The 16127-nt window shown below is 39.0% G+C and overlaps 5 protein-coding genes across 10 annotated transcripts; 1 reads left to right on the forward strand and 4 right to left on the reverse strand.

Annotated features, from left to right (window-relative positions):
- Nucleotides 1–119: 119 nt before the first annotated feature.
- On the forward strand, nucleotides 120–2895 carry LOC120009802 (signal peptidase complex subunit 3B-like). Of its 2 annotated transcripts, XR_005470744.1 has the most exons (7): nucleotides 120–314; nucleotides 468–515; nucleotides 1594–1656; nucleotides 1923–1976; nucleotides 2228–2314; nucleotides 2423–2611; nucleotides 2742–2895. XR_005470744.1 is itself a non-coding variant. In XM_038860509.1 (6 exons), the coding sequence occupies exons 1-6, from the start codon at nucleotides 189–191 to the stop codon at nucleotides 2546–2548; spliced, it is 504 nt and encodes a 167-aa protein (XP_038716437.1). In that variant the 5' UTR covers nucleotides 120–188; the 3' UTR covers nucleotides 2549–2895. The 2 variants fall into 2 exon arrangements, 1 of the variants encoding a protein (XP_038716437.1); XM_038860509.1 differs by having other exon boundaries at nucleotides 2423–2895.
- A 210-nt stretch (nucleotides 2896–3105) lies between these two features.
- LOC120009798 (cation/calcium exchanger 5-like) lies at nucleotides 3106–6423 on the reverse strand. The gene is made up of 2 exons (XM_038860503.1): nucleotides 5506–6423; nucleotides 3106–4276 (listed from the first exon to the last, which is right to left on the reverse strand). The coding sequence occupies exons 1-2, from the start codon at nucleotides 6406–6408 to the stop codon at nucleotides 3512–3514; spliced, it is 1668 nt and encodes a 555-aa protein (XP_038716431.1). The 5' UTR covers nucleotides 6409–6423; the 3' UTR covers nucleotides 3106–3511.
- Nucleotides 6424–6496: 73 nt separating this feature from the next.
- Nucleotides 6497–9526, reverse strand: LOC120009800 (L10-interacting MYB domain-containing protein-like). 4 transcript variants are annotated; one of them, XM_038860507.1, is made up of 4 exons: nucleotides 8324–8499; nucleotides 7387–7724; nucleotides 7231–7303; nucleotides 6497–7157 (listed from the first exon to the last, which is right to left on the reverse strand). In XM_038860507.1, coding segments are annotated over exons 1-4 (441 nt in total). In that variant the 5' UTR covers nucleotides 8352–8499; the 3' UTR covers nucleotides 6497–7155. The 4 variants fall into 4 exon arrangements, with proteins under 4 accessions (XP_038716435.1, XP_038716434.1, XP_038716436.1 ...); XM_038860506.1 differs by lacking the exon at nucleotides 8324–8499 and adding an exon at nucleotides 9388–9526 and having other exon boundaries at nucleotides 6497–7303; XM_038860508.1 differs by lacking the exon at nucleotides 7231–7303.
- On the reverse strand, nucleotides 9440–11268 carry LOC120009799 (protein PHLOEM PROTEIN 2-LIKE A10-like). Its single transcript, XM_038860504.1, has one exon. The coding sequence runs from the start codon at nucleotides 10881–10883 to the stop codon at nucleotides 9609–9611; it is 1275 nt and encodes a 424-aa protein (XP_038716432.1). The 5' UTR covers nucleotides 10884–11268; the 3' UTR covers nucleotides 9440–9608.
- Nucleotides 11269–12046: 778 nt separating this feature from the next.
- On the reverse strand, nucleotides 12047–15493 carry LOC120009541. Of its 2 annotated transcripts, XM_038860167.1 has the most exons (4): nucleotides 14781–15493; nucleotides 13757–13944; nucleotides 12585–12881; nucleotides 12331–12490 (listed from the first exon to the last, which is right to left on the reverse strand). In XM_038860167.1, the coding sequence occupies exons 1-4, from the start codon at nucleotides 15451–15453 to the stop codon at nucleotides 12473–12475; spliced, it is 1176 nt and encodes a 391-aa protein (XP_038716095.1). In that variant the 5' UTR covers nucleotides 15454–15493; the 3' UTR covers nucleotides 12331–12472. The 2 variants fall into 2 exon arrangements, with proteins under 2 accessions (XP_038716094.1, XP_038716095.1); XM_038860166.1 differs by having other exon boundaries at nucleotides 12047–12881.
- Nucleotides 15494–16127: the final 634 nt, after the last annotated feature.

The following is a 16127-nucleotide window of genomic DNA, read 5'->3' on the forward strand; positions in this document are numbered from 1 at the left end:
AAAAAATGGGCCCACGAGCAACGTGTCTTGTCCAATGGGAGAGGAGCATTCCTTTTCTCTCGCAAATGACAAAAACACCCCTTTCTTTTGACCAAAACACGAACTGAAGCCGCAAGGCGGAGAAAGAAGAGGAAATAAAACTACAAAACGACGACACGAGGACCTCCAAAAACGACGACGGAGCAAACATGCACTCTTTTGGATACAGAGCAAACGCCTTGCTAACGTTCGCCGTCACCATCCTCGCTCTAATGTGCGCTATCGCCTCCGTCTCCGACACCCTTAATCACCCTACTCCCTCCGCTGAAATCCAGGTACCTATATAACTGCTGTAATACCGGCATGTTTTGGTCTTTTACATGGTAGTTTCTGGATCTAATAAAGTATCAAAAACCCTTATGGGTTTGATTTGGTATTGGGGGGACTAATTTCCTTTTCTTTGTTTGGTGGGGGTGGGGTGATTTCAGATATCGAATATTAATTGGTTCCAAAAGCAACCGCATGGGAATGACGAGGTGAGCTCTCTCTTTTTTCTTTTTTTCTCCTGTTTCAGTCATTAGGATGCCGAAAAAGATTTGTACTTTGGTGCCTGTTTGTTGTTAATCATTGTGTATTGTTTGTATGCTTTTTGATTATGCATGTTCTGTATTCAGTGCATAAAGGTTGCAAATTTAGGGTTTACTGCTTTAATCTTTCGATAAGAGGATTGAATTGTGTATTGGAGGAAGGGTGTTTTGAGTTTTTGGATCATGATACTGGTGATGTAGATTTGTTGGTGCTGTGGATCGGTTTATTTTGTCAGATGCAGAACTATTGCTTAAAACTTCACAAAAGAATATAAGGTGAACATTATTTAATTATATCATCATGGATAACGAAAACAATTATTCTGGAAAATTTATGTGCAGTTCATTGTGCTGATTATGGCAGTGTGTCCTACTGGATGCGATGAACTAGTTGCTCTGCCACTACTGCTATGGGGTTGGAGGATTAAAGTTTAATTGTATGTTACTAATAAAGATTCCAATATTAATCCTAAAAAATGACTACTTGTTGCCTTGCAATGATCCAATTTTAGATATTTTGTCTGACTAATTTTTCAATCATAAATGATTTTAAGGCATAGGAAGGTCATCGTTGAAGGCATTATAATTCACCCATCGAATCTTTTTTTGTTCTTAGTCCTGTTAAGTTTTCTGGGTGTGAATATTATGTGGTTTTTAAATAAGCTTGTTTATCTTCCTTTTTTCCCCCCTTTAAATTTTCACTGGCTCAACTTTCCTGTGATGACTTGATATGTTTTCTGGGATGTTTAAGGGATTGCAGCAGTTTCTTACGAAATTGTGAGATTTGGTGTAAACAAGTTCCCAGTGCCCTTTTTGTTCTTTCTCTGTGGCCGTGTCCTTTATTTTTCGCTTGCTGGGTTGCACTCACTTGTTGCCCCCTCATAAAATTATTTTGTGTTAGAAAAAAAGATATTTTCTTGGTCTTTACTGAATAGTGCTTGAAACTTTGAGCTCTCTTATTTGAAACTTTTTAGCTACTTTGAGCTCTCTTGTTTGATTATAATCTAAGTGGCCTTTTTATGCGTAGGTCAGCTTGTCGATGAACATATCAGCGGACTTGCAGTCATTGTTCACATGGAACACAAAGCAGGTAAAAGTTTTTGTCAAAGTAATATTCATCTTTGGTGATATGTATGGCTATTAACTGTTGTAAATATTTAAGTCTTGCTGTATAATTTTGGTGCAACGGAGGCTATTTGGTTTCAAGGAACTTTTTATATTTTGTTTTGGAGAACAAATAACCAATTCAGATTAACTTGATTTTCAACTCTTTTTTCCCTTCAAAACTTTTTGTTAGTTCGTCACATAACTCATGTTCACTCGCAGTGATGCAAAATACCTTTGGATTCAATGCAGGTTTTCCTATTTGTTGCGGCTGAGTATGACACCCCCAAGAATTCTTTGAACCAAGTAAGCTTTCACCTCATTTGGAAATAAAACTGGAAATATTATAATTTTGATACTTGGTCAATCATTATTCGCGTCATGATCTAGACCATCATTTTATGGGGTAGTCATGTATATGTCAAGTTGTTGTCCGTTTGCCTTTGCCAAAGCACGCTAATGTTTGCCCACTTTTGCTGGTGTTTCTCCAATTATTAATGTCTCCGCGGTTAACGATGTTTACAAGTTGATTGTTTCTCAAATGCTAAATTAATCAGGTTTCTCTATGGGATGCTATAATTCCTACCAAAGAGCATGCAAAGTTTTGGATTCACACCTCAAACAAGTACCGATTCATTGATCAGGTATACAGTCGTCAAGAGCTTTGCTCTCCTCATTATTCACATTATCAAGTCTAATGTACACATCCTTGTTTTTGTAGTAGAATTGATAATTTCCTTTCCCTTATGCAGGGAAGCAATCTTCGCGGCAAGAAATTCAACTTGACATTGCACTGGCATGTGATGCCCAAGACAGGCAAGATGTTTGTGGACAAAATAGTGTTGTCGGGATACCGGTTGCCTGAGGATTACAGATGATGGAGAGCTTTCTTTTTATGATTTTTCTGTAACTTCAGCTCTTCCAACATACTGATAAGAAAGGTAATCTAAGTCATAAACCATAAACAGGGAAATTTCATTTTTCTGAAGTTGGATCCTACTTTTTCACCTTCTAATGCAATCTTTGACACCAATCGTGTGCCGGAAATTCGGTCCATTACCCCAAATGCTGGCAGCAGAACAACAAATTGGAGGGATGAATAAGTGTGAACTGATTATCCTTGTATTTGTTCAGCTGAAGATTTGGCAAGCTGTGAAAAACTATCTTTTGTTTGACTTGTTTTTGTTAACAGTATCTGCAGGAAAAAGATCAGGATTTCTGTTTATCTATTGTGGTGATAATTAAAAAAAAAGCCTGAGAGTTCTTCCAGCTCCTTTCCAAACAAATAGGAAAGAAAGTTCTTCCAACTACAAGAAAATGTTAAGCATTTGAATTGAATAAAGGGCTTTCTTCTTCTACGTTCATTCCAAGGTGAAGTAAGCAAAATTCTCTTTTAGGGTCACTACTGAAGAACCACTAAGAAAAAAATAGAACAGAGGCCACCAATCCATGTCTCCTAATCTCACTTGTCACAGGCTCTCAAACCATTAAAAACTTTGATAAAGACTATTTTCTTATGAATTGCAGTATTTTGATCCAAGCAATCAAATCCAACTTCTTAGTAAATGAACTAGAAAGGAAAAAAAAAAAGGAATTTTGAAGAAAGAATATGTGACCTATAGTTCAAGCTAATCTATCTTCAAATTGAAGACCAATAATCCAATCACCCCTGTGACCTGTTTCCTTCAACAAAAATGCGTGTTTGGCCACCTTCTGATGATAATTGCTGCAGGTGTCTATGATAACCAACTTGAAGCATCTGAAGCTTCCTGAGTTTTGGAATCAAGCAGCTTGATAAATTTGCGAGAATTCAACCAATGATTCGGTGTGGATTGGACCTATCACCCTGAAAACTTGGCGATGATCAAAGTAACTGCTGTAAAAAAGATATACAGGCCAACAAGGCAATACCCCCAAAACCTAGGTACCCGGAATCTAGACCAAGTTATAACCAATAGAGACCCCATCAAGCTCAAGAGCAAGAACACAAATGCAATCACTATACCAATGTGGAAATGAAGCTCATATGCTTGTGGGTAAATGTTAGCAGTTTGCACCACCAAAGCTGTTCCTAGCCCAACAAGCATGTTAAACATTGGGCATGCAAAGCACCCCGCCATTGCCATAGCAGGTTGGCCTGCTTTTGCAACTGCAACATCAGCAACAAGATCCCCCACTGAGTTTCCCCATGCAAGTACTGTTAGCCCAAGGAGTTGCGGAGGCAGTTCAAGCAGTGTCCCAAGTGCTGCCAGGCAGTTAAGTAGTTCCCCGGCAACAGTGGATATCCAAAATACGCTCATCACAAATGTTACAAGCACAGGAAACACTTGCTCAGTTTTTGGGGGTTCTTTTTCAACAGTAAAGTGAAGAATAGCAAGAGAGGAGCTTGCCAAGAGTACTAAAAGCCAAAGAGGCAAATGGGTATTTGGAAGGATAAACACAATGGGATGGTCAAAAGGCGCAAAAGAATTGCAAGCATATAAAAGGACAAGAGGGCAAAGAGCAATGTTGACTGAAAGATAGACTCTGTTCCATTCAGAAGGTGCAGTTCTTGGGATTGTGAGCTTCAAAATAAATGAGACAGGAAATTCCCATACTTTCGATATCTGTAAACATGATAAAAACAAATGTCAATGAAAAATTCTAAGACAATATAACAGTCTTTGTACCTTCAAAGTCACGAGCAGACAATAAGAGATCGTGTATGAGCCTTCGAGGTTCCCCAGCCAAAGATTATTCATAAAGAAATTTATGTTTTTTACATAGTTAGAGTTCATATTGACATCCAAATACACCTTCCCATTGACAACTACTTCGTACAAAAGACCAAGCCTATATCTTTAAAGATGCATAAATTCATTACCATGCAGAATAAATGATGTATCAACCTTCAACACCAATCAGTTCTAACTTCTAAGTGATACATTTACTGACTGCCAATCAGTTCAGTTCTAACTTGCTATTATTGTAATCCAACTTTGACATTTAAGAGTACGGTGAAACCATATGCAAGTCCAATATAAAAGAGAGCAAATTCCGAATTCTGAATACATCCAACCATCTAAGAGGGTATAAGTTGAACCGCACATCGAAAAGTTCCGCTGATGTCTTGTTCTAATATCTCCAATCTGCGAAAATTTAGAATTGTCGAAAGATCTGAGGTTTCATTGCAGACTCAAGAATGCAATGTCAAAAGTATGATTATCCTTATGGATGTAACTACCATTGGAAATATAAAATTGTATTCTTCGTCACTACCACACACAGAAATCATACGTCTTGACTCATCTATCAATAGGGGAAAGATGTCTGCAACATCTTGGTCAGCCAACAAGCCATGAGGCAGACGACAACAAATAAGCTAAAACACATGCGCAAGTTGCAAAAACAAGCTTCCGCAGACAATCATACATAGCTTCCTAATAAGTATATGCACTCAAATAAGACTCCAAGAATCCCTTATTTCTTCCATTACTCCTAACCAAAAGCTCCCAATGTAAAATATAACTACCAAGGCACTAATTATTTCTCCAGATAAAAATCTTTTTTGTCCAATTCAGGGTAAGACTTCCAATGAGTAATCTTTGCCACTTCGACCAGGCCTTCAGATGACAATCATAATATGAAATTCTTAATAGATTTCGCTCAAGATATTCAATGCAGTTCATGTAACATTAGTCGGACCAAATTGGATGCCAACCCAATTAATATGCAGCTCGAATTTCCAAAATCACTCCACAAGCAAATAACAATCAACCACCTCAATATTAACTTTCTGATATTACAAAGCACATAAAACAAACATAAAAAAGTAGAAAAACGTTATATACATTACCTTCCCGTAAACACTTCGAAACCCAAAGCCGGCCTCCTCCTTCACTGTCTCAACGACTTCTCCCTCTCCAATCTCGGGATCAGATTTTACCGCCAAATACCTATTCTTCTCAAGCTTTCCTTTCTCTCCACCGATCCCCAAATCCATCCAAAACACTAATCCAACAAAAAACACATAGAACCCAACGAAACCGACAGCCTGCCACATAAAAATCTCCCCACTCAAGTACACATAGAACAGAAACAAAGCCGCAGTCATATAGAACATCACATCCCTGACGAACGGCGCAGGATCAACCGGAAATGGCGCGGAATAAATTGCCACAAACCCAACAACGAAAGCGGACACAAACGCCCCTGCCGACAAAATGGCCCCGAACCCAGTTCGGTACTGCCCGGACCGAACAGCGGAGAGGGAGGCAAAGACATCGGGAGCCCCATTTCCGAGGGCCAAGAGAGTGACCCCAGCCATTGAGGGAGAGAGATTGAGGAGGGAGGAGAGCCTGGTAGTGACTACGGAGAAGTGGGACTGTGCAGTCTTGGAGAGGACGTAGAAGAAGAGGATGATAAGGAGACAAAGAGAGGGGAGAGAAAGAAATTTGTTTTGTTCAAAGAAGCAGAAATGAAGAGAAAGGTAATTGAGGAGGCCATCGTTGTTGATGGTTTTGAGGGAAGAACAAGAGATGGGTTGGGAGAGGAGGGATCTGTGAGGAATATGTGGAGAAGGGTAGGTGTAGAATGGAGATTTGTGAAAGATGAAGGTAGTGAGGAGGATTAGACAGACAGCCAAAGCAGTGGCGATGAGAGAGGAGGAGGAGAGAGTGAGGTAGATGGCCATGCCATTCCCGTAAATCAGTGTTTGGTTCTCGGGGTTCACTTCTTTCTGCTTTTGCCCTTTCCGCATGTGTGTGTGTGAGTGAGAGAGTCGCACTCGCTCTGTACGCGTGTGAGTGTTTGACTTTGACCATCTTGAGAGATCTTACGCAGCGTTAGATATAAATCTGCTTTCATGGGGACCCACTTGGGGTACCGGATGCCTCTCTCCACTTGGAATCTTCACATGCCAAAACGCGTTTTCGGTATAACTGGGCCTCACCTGGGTTGGGCTGGGCTGGGCTGGGCAGTAAATGGAATGGTGAGGCCTAATTACTATTGATATGTGGTTCTAGGTTTATTTTTTGGCAAACAAAGAGTTACAACGAATTAGAAGAAACCCCAAAATTATGATAGAGAGGATCTGACCATTATACAACCAAATTGAAGTTCCTGTAACATGTGACAAGGAATGCTGCCAGACAAACCTCTGACAGGGTCCCATTTGTCGATAGAGTCCGCCCAGGTATTCTGGCACCTGTGAATTTTGGTAATAGACCAAGTCCGAAGCCCATCAAACTCGTACCGAGCCTCGGTAATAAGGTCCTCAATAGCCTACTCTGAAACTAAACTCAATTGCATTCACCACCACTAGAGCATCACCTTCAAAATTAACTTGCTGAACAGAGAGGTCCACACATCTAGCCAGCCCTAATAACAAAGCTTTCGCTTCACCCACCGCTGGATCAATTCGAGGGAAAGACCAGATAATTATATCTCACACAGATGATTATAAACAACCAAGTTTCTATCTGTGTATTTGATTGCATCTGGATGCTCCTGCACAAGATCAACATTAAAAAAAAAAAAAGGTTTAAGAAAACATTACAAGGTAAAGATTGATAATCCTTACAGACATCTTCCAAATCCTCTTTTAACAGTTTATGCATTGCATGCACATCATGCATCATAACCATATCCAAAGCCTGTGAACCACAATTGCACACCAAAATTTTTAAAACAAAATAAATAAATAAAGCTGCATAAATTTGAGGAAAAGGAAGTAGACCTTGATGTAATCTTCCCACATATCATCATCAGCCACCACTACTTGCTGAATTTCATACCATTCAAATCCAGGCTGATTAAGAATATCTGTGATATTTTCAAACTCTTTCATCAAGCTTAAATGCTGGTTCTCAACTATATCCTTGTCTAGCAATAGTCCAAATTCTTCATTAAAGGATGTGATAATCCAGGCCCAAGCTTGCTCCTTGAACGTATGGCCATTCTTGTTTCCTTTCTGTACCTGCTCTAACATGAGGTCAATAAAATAGTTCTCTCCATTGCTTTTGTCCATTGTTGTATCCTTGGATGACCTCTGCTGAAAGTGCTTGTCATCCTCATCTGCATATTCAATATAACTATGGGTGAAAGAAACGGGTGCATTGCACAATAAGGCAGTAAAACTCAGTGGCATACTTATAGAATTGAGTGGAAGCAATATTATTCTTTACTTTTAACAGAGTTGTACAGAAACTTTAAGACACACCGAACAAACTTCTTGTACTTCCATGATATTTTACATTGTTACAGCAGTATATCCTAAATTCAATTAATCAGATCATAAAACTCCACGACAATATGCAAAACATAGTAATGCAGCTCTTACATGCCGTTCATCCAACTTCATCATGCTTCTAGCCATCTATTTTTCCCCTAACTTCATCATAGGAATGAAACAAATGCGCACACACCCCCTCAGAGAGAGAATAAACACACCAAGGTATAGTCCAAAATCATGCTTGAAACCATTTGACGAATGAGTTGAACCATAGTGTTTCCAAGTAGGATTTGCATTGCCAAATATCAAAAACAAATCATCATAATTTGGGAGAGTTCTATTGGGGTATGCTCGTTTCTCAGGATGTTCCTGAAAAAACCACATGTAAGCAACTAAGAACTCAAAAACATATATCCGCCAAAGTATCGAGTAAAAAAAGCACCTTCACATATAACCCCAGTGATCATCATCAGCAGTTATCATCTGATGCATTTCATCCCAATGAAATCCATTCTGGTCAATCAAAATTTTCATATCATTATAAATCGCTTCTTCAAATTTATGAAATGGCTTTGTAAGTCACTTTTGTTGTAGTGCGATCCAAATTCAGCATTCAACTTTGTAACCATCCCTCCAAAGGATCCTTCGTTAAATTTCTGAGAGACCATATTTTCTTGACGAACTTGCTCTAGCATCAGATTGATGAAATACCGATCACAGATGGAGTCCAGTTAGCAGTCCTCTGTCAACGGCTATCATTAAGTTGATCTTGAAAACAATCGTTGACACTAGAAAGATTATAAAAGACACTACACATACAATTGTTGTGATAGCTCGGCACCAAGCTATTTCTGTAGGATTGAGCATCAGGATTCGCCTGCATATGCTCTTTCGGTTGTAGACATAGGTAAATAACATAAGTAGAATTTAAATTCTGGAAAATGATAAAACAAAATCACCACACCAAATTACGCACAGCAACACGGTCTCAAGACCCCCGCCAACAATTTTCACCTTGCCAGTTGTAAATAGTTTACTAAATCCTGCTAAACTAGCACAATATCAGATAACAGAGTACGTAAAAGTTCTTTCTTTTTCAATGGGATAAGAGAGATCCATAAATTTATTGAAAGCTAATTAATTGTCGAGATTCTTAAGTCCCCCCTCTGATTTCCGGGATGGCTACAATGCCATTGACTGGAACTTCATATCTCTTATACTCTAAAGAGTGGACATGATTAGCGTATACTCTAAAGATTGAAAATGATTAGTGATTGTACTGTTCTAAACAATAATCCTAAAATTAGAAGACACCTTTCTAGAAGCATTAAAAGCTTATTGCAGTAACGACTGTATTTCTGTACGCAATTCGCTTTAAAGAGATGCCAAAATACCAGGAAACTACTGCTTATTATTCTTCCAATTTTAACATCACTAGCAATGTAGTGCATATGTTCACATACAAATGAATTACAAATTTTCAAAACGTACATCGTGTCAGCTTACCAGAGAAAAGACAGCTTGAAGCTACTGACTCAGGATGACAGGAAGCAACAAATTTCACCAAGCTGAGCTAACAGACAGAATTATTCGTCCCAGCTATAGCATTTCAATTAATGACTGAAGTGAAGTGCATGAAGTCCTCCTCAAAAGTAGTAGTATCGATAAACTACGATGACATTTCAATAACAACAGGTGCCATACGAAGGACAGAGAAATCCATGAACTTATGCAGGCATCAGAACCCTAGTACCACCCATAACATGTAAGTACAAAGCAAGACATATGGTAACAATAACAGATGACTTAGCACTAACATATCTGACAATTTGCATTCCCCTATTCACAGCATCCTCGTGAACTACATGTACACTTCTTTTCAAACCATCTGATAGCTTCCATAGTAAAAATTCCACTAGAGATCTTAACGTTTCAAATGTCACTCTTCCGGAAACATCAAACACAAACTTCCTATTCCTTGGCTCAGCCAATGTGGAGGACACCATTCCCACCCAACCACTACTCTGAATACTACCAAATGAACTGTCCTCTTTCACTTGGTTTGAGTATGCTTCTTGCGTAACACAATTATCCTTGGTTTCACTAGCATTTTCACAGTGATCAACAGTAGAACAAGTAGAGCTTGAGCTTGCATTTGAATTTGAACCAGTCAAGACTTGATGCGATGTTTTAACTAGGGTCTCCACAGCACCATTGCAAATATAAACCAACATGTCCCTCACATCGGTTTGATGTTTAGGATTAGTCATCCCCGCAAAAAGCTCGTCGTAAGTATTGATATCCATCGTCTTGTCAAGAAAAACTGCAACTGCTGTGCCCACAAACTTCTGTATGCAATCACCGATGAGCTCTTTACACCTGTCATCACAAACCATGTTTACCCATCCAGGCAAACCCGGTGGGTTTGATCCACTTTGCAACACATTCCTCTGATTAGTTGAAGATCCCTCATTTGCGTAGAAACCCATGACAAAATTCCTAGCAAAACTACCCACAACAACAGAAGCAAACCCAGTTCCAGAATTAGATAACATCTTCTCCATCATCCTATCAGTAAAACTTGTATTCACCCCACCTCCATCCAATTCATTATCACTCCCAGCATGAGACTTGTATCCCCGCAAAATCCCAAGTGTTACAGCCTCAGAAACCCTAGTCAACGAGTCAGAGAACTCCTTTGACCTTGCAATCTTAGAAATTTGCTTCAAGCTATTAGGAATTTCACCCGAATCAGACTGCAGAAACTGCTTCAAATCCCTAGATACAACACTAATTATCTCCGAGGAATCAGACACCATTTCCCCTACCGCAAGTAGGGCCCCTACGAGCTTCATCAATCTCCTCCTCTTCATGGCCACAGAGGGTAAATTATACACCCTGTAGGCACCATAACCAGATACACCAAAGAGAGCTAACAGAACAAGCCATTTCTTTCTTCTGCGGGAGAAATTCAAAGCCTTGTTCACCAATTCCAAATCCATTTATAACCACAGAGACAGAATCAGCCCTAGAGTTGCAAGAAATTTAAAACCCCAGAGCTTGAATAGTGAAGTTGGATAACAATTACAGGAAGAAGTAACAAGCGGGGATGGGGACAGATTAAGAATTGGAAAATCGAAGAACCTAGGGTTTCGTTTTGGGTGTTGAAGATAATAATGATAATAGAGAGGGAAGCAGATGGGGGATATTATGGCGAATTGAAGGAGGTTGTTGGTGGTTTGAATGCGTATACAGATAAGCTATGTACAGATTTGGGAGATTTTGATTTTATTCACAGAAATTAATTGCTCTGGCTTTGATTTTGAGAAGACGAACCTGCAATAAAGACTCAGCTTGCAAGTCGACAAACTAACAAACAGAAAGTGAAACAATCGTCGCTGATTGGCTGAACCGAGGAAATCTCCAAAAACGCGGGCGCCGATCAATCCAGCGTATTTTTTTCGACTATTTTATTCTGCCATTTAAAATGTGTCACTGTTTTAGTATTTACTTTCTTTCTTTTTTTAACCGAGAAATTTGGTGCGAACACGGTTGATTTTTTGATATAAATTTAATGGATCAATGGTTGATTATTATCGATTTTTTCAGTTTTTCATTGGTTTTGTTCGATTTTTGTTCATAAATTTAATCGACTAATCAATCCGATTAACCGTTCAGTTTTGTCGGTAAACTTCTACAACCCTATGAGAAACCATCCAGAACAATTGGATGGACGAAAATCTCAAGCCACTAGAACAGCTCGCACCACAATTGCGACAGATAAGATTAGATCAAAACTCATGAAAATAGAGGCCCGAAAGTGGAAGAAATCCGCAGAACCAAAATTTCACAAGGAAATATCCGGAAGGAGAAATAACAACCAACCAACCAACCAACCAAGTTATAGCAAGTTGTTTTTTTAGTTGTTGCTTCTTACATATATGACGTCATTAACTTCACAGACAATTTCTCTGATAAATGAATTTCTTTTGGTTGAATATTAAGGATAAGAGGCATGACGCTGCACATGCTTTGAACGTCACATCGTCGTGGCGTGAAGAGAGAGCATAACTTCATAAGGCAAAGTCTGGGAATTTAGTAAGTTTGTATGGCTTCTACCCATAATTGTATACCTCAAATGCTCAACGACCCACTCCAGAAACACTTTCATTTAAGAAATGAAAACAAATCAATTAATTTCATTGATGACAATATGATACACCTTCCCACTTTTCCTCCCCTCTTTTTCATCTAATACATGTTTTAAAGTAGAAAACTCTCACAATCAGAAAACAAAAAGGATTGCTACTAACAACCAATCAATGTACAATGAAGATCACATCAAGCAACCACACAAGGGAACAACATATGGCAAGTATTGGAGCCATCAATCCCAGTCTTCATGCTGAACGAACCACCATAGCTTACGCTTGCTGAGCTGAACTGAACATATCTTGGTACTACGTTGCTTCTGAATCCTTTAAGACAATCTTAGGTTTTACTGGCACGCAACAATCATCGTTGTCCTCGAGATCACTGAAAGAAACATCTTCTTCATTCCCCATATGAATGGCCGCTCCACTGTACCCGCCTAATTCCGAACCTTCGTCTGGCCAGTCATCATCATCATCCTCCTCTTCAAAATCAGGAAATAATATTTTCGATGGACCAACCACTGAAACGGTATTCTTAGTTTTAATTACCTGCTTTTCCTCGATAACAGATTTATCAATACATTGCATCTCAGTGCTTACAACCGGATGCTTCTCCATCTCATACTCTGTCATGGAAGTGGAAGTGGACGCGGAAGGGGCAGGTTCAAAAGCAACAGCTCCAAACCGCATGTTTTCAGGAACATAATTGACTCTGGGAAAAAAAAATTCTTCATCTAGGACGGTCCTGTTGTCATTTGAATGGTAATTGCTATTTCCAAGCCAGACAGATTCCGACTTTGTTTGCTTCTGTAGCTCTTTCATCCACAGAGTTCTAGCTGCCATTATCTGCACATTAGGATTTACCTTGTAAATTGTAATCACCAATCAAACATCTGAGTTTTGGACACAACTTAGATAGTTTCTTAGCATTGCATGCATGATAAGTGATTCAACTGTTATCATTTGTAATACGGAAATAGAAGATTAATAAAATTAAAACAAAAAAAAGTAATTTATAAATCTTCTCCACTCTGAAGAAACAGTCTCTTAAGATGGGATGCAACCCAAGTTAAGGCAAATCTTAGACGAGACTGTCAATGATGCTATGTATGGAATGTAAAGAACAGAGATGCCCCTAAAGTGACAGAGGAAAAAACTCCATAAAATTAAATGCTTATTCGTTGTATGTTTAAAGCCGAAACTTTCAATGTACACTATATATGATACAGACAAGAAGATGATTTTCTTAATTTGTACCACCAACATATAAATAGCATGAAGATGCATAAGTGAATACTCAATTATTCATCAACGTTCAGAGTGTTAAAAAGGACTTCCTTAGGTCGGCACTTCTTAGGCTGAGAAAATGAGAATGCACATTCCATTTTTGCTTGGACGAAAAACTAAAATGGACACACTACCAAAGAATTTGTTATTTCAATTGTTCAGCAGTGATGGGGAGATTTGAACCCCTGCCCTGAGTTGAACTACAGGTGCTTCTCTAAGAAAATCTATAAATGTCTGCACTGTCAGATAATTTATTCACAGATGACTTGACAAAATAACTTTTCAAAAAATAAGGACAAACACTTGGAAATAAATGACCTGTTAAACCTCTCTAACCTTCAAAATACATCAGCTAAATATTGTATGGAAACCACAGAAAAATTCTCACACAGGGTAGGTATACCAACTGAAATTCCGGAAATACTGGAACTTACCTGAGATGAAGACAGAATCTCTGCATCTTCTCTGTTGAGTCTTGAATGCAAAAGAACGAAATAGACTTTCCAAAAGTAACTCTCAGTCATATGGCAAGGACAGAGTTCTATTCTGAGAGCAGCTAGTTGAGGAGCAAGATGTTCGATGGCCGAAGCATGCTCGCGTTGGGCATCAGACATGTCAAAGTCTAAAACAATAACAGAAAAATAGACACATCAATGCACGGTAAACGAGAGAGCGAAAACACTCTAGCCATTGAAAAAATTAAACCGAAACAGAAAGTAAATATAAAAGGTATTTGTATCAAAGGTTCAAAAGAAATTCTAGACGATTGAACCAAGTGACCAACAAAGGAAAGGATCACGACCAATGGCATGACCTTATAATAAAAATTGTGAGAGGTTGGCTGTATTATACACCATCAGAAAAGCATCTTTGGCAAACCAAATTTACACTCACAACATATCAGTAGGCAGCCATAAATCCAAACACCAATTTTGAAAAGAAAACAGTTTCTTTAATGATATATACAACCCAAATCAAAAGGAAAACAAAATTTCAGTAAAGAAGAATGCGTAAAGAAAATCCACAGCTGAACTCTTGCAACGGTATACAGATTCCTGATTCAAAAATAGCACTGACAGGAAATTGGTAGCAAAAAATGAGCTAAACTCCAAGTCCAATAAACAGAAAGATCAAAATATGTTATTTGCAAATGCAACAATTGTCAAAGAACATACAAAAGATGAAATATTGATGTTCTGCAATAATGTATTAGATGAAGAAAACAAAAACAAGAAACAACACATAATGCTACTTTGTAATGAAAATCTAGTAAGAAAATGTGTTCATGCCAATTCACCACACTGCAAGCAAATTCCCATCAAAGCAATTCCAAACTAAAGATTAGGGCTACGTTACTCTGATTCTCCCAATGCTGTAAATGATTACAATTAAGGCAAACGCATAAACCGTATGAGTATCAGAACTAAACGATTATTACAACTACAGGGCCAAATGTACCATCCAAATCCTCTTCTTCGTCGAGAGGGAAGTCCAACCACGTCTCTGGATGCATCGCGATGTTCCTGGCGAACGCCAACACCTCATCAGTAATCCCAACGGCATTCTCTTCGATATTATCATCCTCTTCTACCTTTTCCTCCTCGTACTCTACTTCATTTTCTCCCTCATCCTCCTCCGCCCCAAACGGGAAATAATTCGAAGCCATCTTTGAAATCTCCCTAAACCTTCCACCGATCTCCCCAAAGTCACTCCTGATCCCCGAAATCCCCACCGGATCAGACTCTCTTCCCTCTTCTTCCAAGTCCCCCGACACAGACGGATCCGACGAAGCAAATTGGTCAAAATTGGAACCAGATTGATCCTTGTACTCATGATGAGAAGGTGTTGGTGGAGGGGCCAGGAAAGACGCCACACCCCAGAGTTGACGAGTTAGGGTTTGTTTGAATTCCGTAAGGTCCTCTTTGACACCTCTTGATTGTTCGTCATCTTGTGGTTGCGTTGATCGCGTATCTCCCTCTACTTCTCCCTCATTATGGCACTGATCGACTTGTCTTCGTTGTTCGAGTAGGTGTGTAGCAGGTGAAGCGTCGCAAGATGGCGTTGGTGTGACGTCGTTTTCGGCATCGTCAAGACGAAGAGAGTTTGCCAGAGAGCGAGCCAGCCATGACATTTTCTCTTGGTCCGGCCGGAGAGTGATTGGCGAAAAGGTGAGGGCTTAATTGTTGTCTTGTGTGAGATGCTACTGTTATCCAGTGCTGTAGGATCCACAAATTCATTCGTAAGGACCAATGATAGCTGATGTAATGTTTTCAAAATCACAAAAGTCCTTTGATCATGTGGTTATAAATTTTACTTATTTGTAAATTTTAAAGGCAAAGTTTTAAACCCTCCAGGCCTCGGCCAATTGGAGAGCTTAAAAATGCTAATTGTCTGTATTAATTACACCTGTAGATGTCTTATTCATTTTTTCACCCTCTCAGTTCCAGTTGGTTTTTTGACATAAATTTCACCGACCGATCTATCGGTTATTGTCGGGTTTTTCAGCTTTTTACCAAGAATGAGAAATGTTAAATCATGACGCTAGAGAATTAATCATAATCCAGTTAAATTTCGTCTGTTGATCCCCTTTTTTTTTCCTTTCATTTATCTCCATTCAAATGATTCTCTCTTTCCATATTACACTCATTTTTCCAGTACACAGTCTTCCTCTCTTTCTTTTCTCCCCCCTTTAAGGTTGCTGGATATAGGAAGACTGATACTAGGATTTGGTGTTGGACTTGTGACTTATGTGGTAATTAATCAAGGATTTATTTCACATTTTATCAGACCATCCAATTTTTCTTG

This window comes from Tripterygium wilfordii, chromosome 11, assembly GCF_013401445.1.
Source record: "Tripterygium wilfordii isolate XIE 37 chromosome 11, ASM1340144v1, whole genome shotgun sequence".
Classification (NCBI taxonomy): Eukaryota; Viridiplantae; Streptophyta; class Magnoliopsida; order Celastrales; family Celastraceae; genus Tripterygium; species Tripterygium wilfordii.

Coding starts and splice junctions, on each gene's coding strand:
- LOC120009800 (XM_038860505.1), bottom strand. CDS start 8,351: ATGATGATCACTGGGGTTATATGTGAAG. Junction 7,725..8,323: donor CACTGGGGTTATATGTGAAG/GTGCTTTTTTTA, acceptor TTGAATATGCAG/ATGAGGATGACAAGCACTTT. Junction 7,304..7,386: donor TGTGGGAAGATTACATCAAG/GTCTACTTCCTT, acceptor TGTGGTTCACAG/GCTTTGGATATGGTTATGAT.
- LOC120009799 (XM_038860504.1), bottom strand. CDS start 10,883: ATGGATTTGGAATTGGTGAACAAGGCTTTGAATTTCTCCCGCAGAAGA.
- LOC120009541 (XM_038860166.1), bottom strand. CDS start 15,453: ATGTCATGGCTGGCTCGCTCTCTGGCAAACTCTCTTCGTCTTGACGAT. Junction 13,945..14,780: donor CGAAGAAGAGGATTTGGATG/GTACATTTGGCC, acceptor TTATTGTTTTAG/ACTTTGACATGTCTGATGCC. Junction 12,882..13,756: donor AGATTCTGTCTTCATCTCAG/GTAAGTTCCAGT, acceptor CCTAATGTGCAG/ATAATGGCAGCTAGAACTCT.
- LOC120009802 (XM_038860509.1), top strand. CDS start 189: ATGCACTCTTTTGGATACAGAGCAAACGCCTTGCTAACGTTCGCCGTC. Junction 516..1,593: donor AACCGCATGGGAATGACGAG/GTGAGCTCTCTC, acceptor TTTTATGCGTAG/GTCAGCTTGTCGATGAACAT. Junction 1,977..2,227: donor CCAAGAATTCTTTGAACCAA/GTAAGCTTTCAC, acceptor TAAATTAATCAG/GTTTCTCTATGGGATGCTAT.
- LOC120009798 (XM_038860503.1), bottom strand. CDS start 6,408: ATGCGGAAAGGGCAAAAGCAGAAAGAAGTGAACCCCGAGAACCAAACA. Junction 4,277..5,505: donor TTCGAAGTGTTTACGGGAAG/GTAATGTATATA, acceptor TCATGTTTACAG/ATATCGAAAGTATGGGAATT.